Source organism: Theobroma cacao, chromosome 1, assembly GCF_053813885.1.
Source record: "Theobroma cacao isolate CCN51 chromosome 1, ASM5381388v1, whole genome shotgun sequence".
NCBI classification, from domain to species: Eukaryota; Viridiplantae; Streptophyta; class Magnoliopsida; order Malvales; family Malvaceae; genus Theobroma; species Theobroma cacao.
Window position 1 is genome coordinate 4,809,691 of NC_142639.1, and position 5,166 is coordinate 4,814,856.

General features: G+C 35.8%; 1 protein-coding gene across 1 annotated transcript; it reads left to right on the forward strand.

Annotated features, from left to right (window-relative positions):
- Nucleotides 1-211: 211 nt before the first annotated feature.
- LOC18611492 (protein DETOXIFICATION 27-like) lies at nt 212-4,775 on the forward strand. The gene is made up of 8 exons (XM_018114414.2): nt 212-673; nt 788-1,329; nt 1,465-1,551; nt 1,727-1,783; nt 3,775-4,013; nt 4,112-4,230; nt 4,315-4,404; nt 4,507-4,775. Exons 1-8 carry the CDS (start codon nt 383-385, stop codon nt 4,552-4,554), a joined length of 1,473 nt encoding a protein of 490 aa, XP_017969903.2. The 5' UTR covers nt 212-382; the 3' UTR covers nt 4,555-4,775.
- The last annotated feature ends 391 nt before the right edge of the window (nt 4,776-5,166 follow it).

Below are 5,166 nucleotides of genomic sequence, written 5' to 3' on the forward strand. Positions count from 1 at the left end.
CATGCAAGTTTACGTGTGATAAAGATTGTTTTAATTATTAATTTCTAATACTTTTCATTCTCATACTGTAGAGAGAAAGGTCAGCCCCATATGCCCAACTTGGGTCCGCAATCCGCATGCTTCCAGGAAGAACACATCAATAACTAGACTACCTATTAATTAATTTCAAATAAAATTGAAATTCCTGATCATTCAAAGACAACACGTACGTGGCTTGACACTCTTTTCTCAAAATTTGTGTAAAAGCTCCACAGCTCAAGCTGTTATATATAAGCGTCATAGAGGCCAGAGAGTGACTGTTTATCCATCTTTCCTTAATTTTAAGTTCATTGAACTCCCAAGAAAAAGGATAGAGTCGATAGGCCACTAGCAGATATCAGATATGTCGAGTAACGGTGCATTGGAGGAAGCTAAGGTTCCTTTGATAGAAGATTTAGCTTCAGCGGAGCGATTGAAAGCTGAACAAGATGATCAAAATCAATCTCTTACGAAAAGGGTATGGATAGAATCAAAGAAGCTATGGCAGATAGTTGGTCCTGCAATCTTTAGCCGCCTCGCCTCATACTCCATGCTGGTAATCACTCAAGCCTTTGCAGGCCACCTTGGAGATCTTGAGCTTGCTGCCGTTTCCATTGCAAATAATGTCGTCGTCGGTTTCGACTTTGGCCTCTTGGTATAAATCTTTACCCTCATCTAGACAAAAAGCTGATTATTTGGTTCTTAAACCAAACAAAAAAGAAAAGAAAATTGTTTTCTAATGTGCTTTTTTCGGCTTTTATTTTATTAGTTGGGGATGGCAAGTGCACTAGAAACACTTTGTGGGCAAGCCTTTGGAGCCAAGAAGTACTACATGTTGGGAGTATACATGCAACGTTCATGGATTGTTCTTTTCCTGTGTTGTGTTTTGCTTTTGCCTTTATATCTATTTGCTTCTCCATTCTTGAAGCTGTTGGGCCAGCCTAAAGATGTTGCAGAGCTATCTGGGATTGTTTCTATGTGGATGATACCACTTCACTTCAGCTTTGCTTTCCAATTTCCTCTGCAAAGATTCTTGCAGAGTCAGCTGAAAAACATGGTGATTGCATGGGTTTCCCTGGTGGCTCTCTTGGTCCATGTGTTTGTAAGTTGGCTGTTCGTGCATAAGTTTCAGCTTGGGGTGGTTGGAACTGCAATTACCTTGAACTTTTCTTGGTGGGTTTTGGTTTTTGGGCACTTTGCCTATACTGTTTGTGGTGGATGCCCTCTTACTTGGACTGGCTTCTCCATGGAAGCATTTTCTGGCCTTTGGGAATTCATCAAACTGTCTGCTGCTTCTGGGGTCATGCTCTGGTACCTACCTCTGCATCTCTCCCTTTATGACAAGCAGCCAATTTAATTTAACATTTCCCTTTGAATCATTCTGATTGTTTTCTTCCCTTTTTGTGAATCTAATCACGATTCCCTTTTATATTTTAAAATCATCAGCTTGGAGAACTGGTACTATAGAATATTAATCTTGATGACTGGGAATCTGAAAAACGCAAAAATTGCCGTGGATGCTTTGTCAATATGGTACGCTAATTGTTGTACATATATATTTATTTTGACTGATGCATTGTCAGTAAACGGCAACCTTTCATTTTCCATAGGAACAAGTACATTTATGGATGAAACAAACTCTTTTATTATTTTTATTTGTGTGCTAATGAATATGTTCGTTGAATTTGTTATTGGTCTATTTTGGCAGCATGACAATTAATGGGTGGGAGATGATGATTCCTTTCGCATTCTTTGCTGGAACCGGGTAAGACCTCTCATTTTTCCTGTGGCCAAAGCAGTTTCCTTCAATTCTAGTCTAAATTAATGTACCATGTGGTGGAGCCCTTGCCATTTAGTTGCATCCACAATCGAAGGTTTAGGATAACATGAGGGCAGAAAGATACTACGCCATAAATGGTTTAGGTGATCTGACCTTTTAGTTGTCAATCCACCTCTGGATGATTGGGACTTGGGAATGATTATCATCAACGTTTTCTCCTCTTTCGTTTTCCTTCAGTTATATATGGTACCTGTCATTTGAAATTATTAACTGATAAACTCACAATTAAGCCCTTCTGAAACCTGGGGTCTAAATATCAGTGACACCATTTTAAATGATAAAAAAAAAATAATTGTCCCGTTTGTATTTTCTGGTATAAATTTGTTCTTTTGGGGTCTCAATAATTTTGCTTTTGTCAAAAATAAATTTTGTTTACTTTCTCTTTTCCTAAATTTGACTACTTTGTCTTGAGCTACCAAAAAGCTCGTGTGACCACTATATTCACGGCTCTAGTATAGGAAAGGTCCACGTTGAGGAACATGTCGCACGAACTGTATGTGATAGTATTCATTTCGTGAACTAAAACTTTCCAATAATTAATAAAAGAAAATGTCATATCTATAGTAGAAAATTTGTGTTTCTGGTCATCGACTCGTGAAGATGTCATATAAATATACACAAGCTTTTTATATATTCATGGATTGGAGTCAATCAATGTTTAGAATAAGATTTGAGAAAGGTCTAGATTGGTGGCCGATTTGTGTAGCAGTACATATTGTCACATCAACGCCAACATAGTCGTGTTCATCTTGTTCTCTGCGATTTTTCTTGTTTTCCTACTATAGTTTACCTTCTTTTTTTTCTGTCAGGTTAAAAATAATTTAGTTTGATGTTGAAGGTAAAGGAAAGGTCAAACTCCTATAGCGTCATATATCATCTTTAGGGACAAGAAGAGAAGCCAAAACCTTTGCTTAGCAAGGGGCGAGGTTAGTTACCTGCTTAAGGCCATCTTAAAGAGAGGAAGAGTGACAACCAAGAAAGCCGTATAGATTATCACTTATAGAAAAATAACCCCTAGTTGGTCAAACTCAATGTCTTCATCTTTTAGTTTCTATGGTTCAATTCATGACTGAATCAGAAGGCAAGGTGCATAAATAGAAAAATAACCCCTAGTTGATCAAACTCAATGTCGTCATCTTTTAGTTTCTATGGTTTAATTCACTGAATTAGATGGCAAGGTGCATAAATAGAAAAATAAATCAACAACAAAATGCTAGATCCTTTTGGGAAAGACACTAATTTGATTAACTGCATGGAAAAAGTCAGTTGCTATTATAATATCTGCTCATGACAACAATATATGGTTTATCGAACATTGATAAATACTTCATAAAACAAAAAGGGTGATCATGAAATGAAATTTGATTGAAAAAGAACAAGAAAAACCCAAAGTTCTATCTGTAGGAAGGGGCTTGTAATGGATTTGATCACATGCAGAAGCCAATTCGAAGTTTGTATTGCCCTCTGAAAGACTTTAGAATAAAGCTGTCACATAGAACAAAACATAACTGATGCATGTACAATCATGAATAAGATACTTCAGTCGCCATGTGATCTGCCAAATTTTCTGCTTCCCTTGTCTATATCTTCATGCGACTTCTTTTTAATTTTTTTTCCACGGTATTAATTATACATTTTTACAACAATTTTTGTTCTGTCCACTTTTAAACGGTGAGAACTGGAAATGAAAACCTTGAATATGGAGCTATTACCTGTGGCTTTGGCCTTCCTAACTTGGAGCATAAGAGTCAAGCACAACATTAAAGCACAAGACAATTAATATAGAAAATATCAAAGAGACAAAAATTATTAGAATTGCAAATTCATACAAACTAACTTTCTAGTTGGATTATTACTAAATGTAAATAAATATGACATTTCAGTTGGTGACATTGAGTTATTCATATCTGATACAGAGTTAGGGTGGCAAATGAGCTTGGAGCTGGGAACGGGAAAGGAGCTAAGTTTGCAACAACAGTTTCAGTGGTGACATCAATTATAATTGGCATCTTCTTCTGGCTGTTAATTATGGTCTTTCACGATAAGTTTGCTCTTATATTTTCCACAAGTGAACCAGTCTTGGAAGCAGTAAGCAAGCTCTCACTTCTCTTAGCCTTCACTATTCTGCTCAATAGTGTTCAGCCAATTCTATCTGGTAACTATTAATAATTTTCTCAGCTTCTTCATATATAAGTTCATCTAACTACTTATTAAGTATAAATCATGTTTACATTAATTTTGGTTTTTGTGTAGGGGTGGCAGTGGGATCTGGATGGCAATCCTATGTGGCTTACATAAATTTGGGTTGCTACTATCTGATTGGGGTTCCACTTGGATTCTTGATGGGATGGGGCTTCCATCTAGGAGTAATGGTAAGCACTATATATATTCCACCTATTATGAATGTAAATTTGTATGTTGTTTCTTACATTAAGAGTGGAATGAAATGTTTGTAGGGAATTTGGGCTGGAATGATCTTTGGTGGGACAGCAGTTCAAACTGCGATACTGGCCATTATTACCATGCGCTGTGATTGGGATAAGGAGGTAGGAATTTCCTCTTAAGTTGTTTCTTAATCAAGTTACTATTACTTGTCCTCTCTCCAATTTCATAATAGATTTTGAATCTGATACGGTTGGCATTTCCAGGCTGAGAAAGCAAGCATGCACGTAAAGAAGTGGTCAGGGACAAAGTAATCAAAAGCTCATGTGAATCAAGTTCAAGACAAGGATCTCGTATGTCAGAAAAGATATTACGCAATTTTGAAGTGAAGAGAAAGGTCTTACAAGTTTCAAGGGCCTATTAAATTTCTACTGGCAAAATGAATAAGTCCCTGGTTTGTAATTCTCGTTTTTCCCCCATCTTTGTAATTTTCTTTCGTTTCGAATGAAATTGCATAATGTTGTTGAAGTGTAAACCATGGAGCAATTCCTTCATAGCAATTATTACTTTTTGACCCAAATTAAAAAAAAGAAATATGCTTACAAGCATCATCTTACATTAGAAAATCGATTAAAAAAGAAAAAATTATAAAAGATAATCTTCTTCATAAACTCAATTTAAAAATATCATTTATTGTAATTTTAATTATTTTTAGTCAATTTTTAACACAATTTGACAACAATATTCTTTCAACAATTTTAGACAAATTAAAATGATTTCGTTTTTTTCTATCATGTCATTCAGACAAAAATTTTAAAATTAAATCCTGATTTCTCTTTTTTACCGAATACTGTTTATCTTGCCATCCAGCTCTTTCTCGCTATCCAAAAAAGCTGAGATGACATCAAGATATATGCTTTAGGTTC

What these genes read in the sequence shown, in the direction of transcription:
- LOC18611492 (XM_018114414.2), top strand. Translation starts at nt 383, where the DNA reads ATGTCGAGTAACGGTGCATTGGAGGAAGCTAAGGTTCCTTTGATAGAA. An exon ending in GTTTCGACTTTGGCCTCTTG is followed by an intron (nt 674 to 787) that starts GTATAAATCTTT and finishes TTATTTTATTAG; the next exon opens with TTGGGGATGGCAAGTGCACT. An exon ending in GCTGTGATTGGGATAAGGAG is followed by an intron (nt 4,405 to 4,506) that starts GTAGGAATTTCC and finishes TGGCATTTCCAG; the next exon opens with GCTGAGAAAGCAAGCATGCA.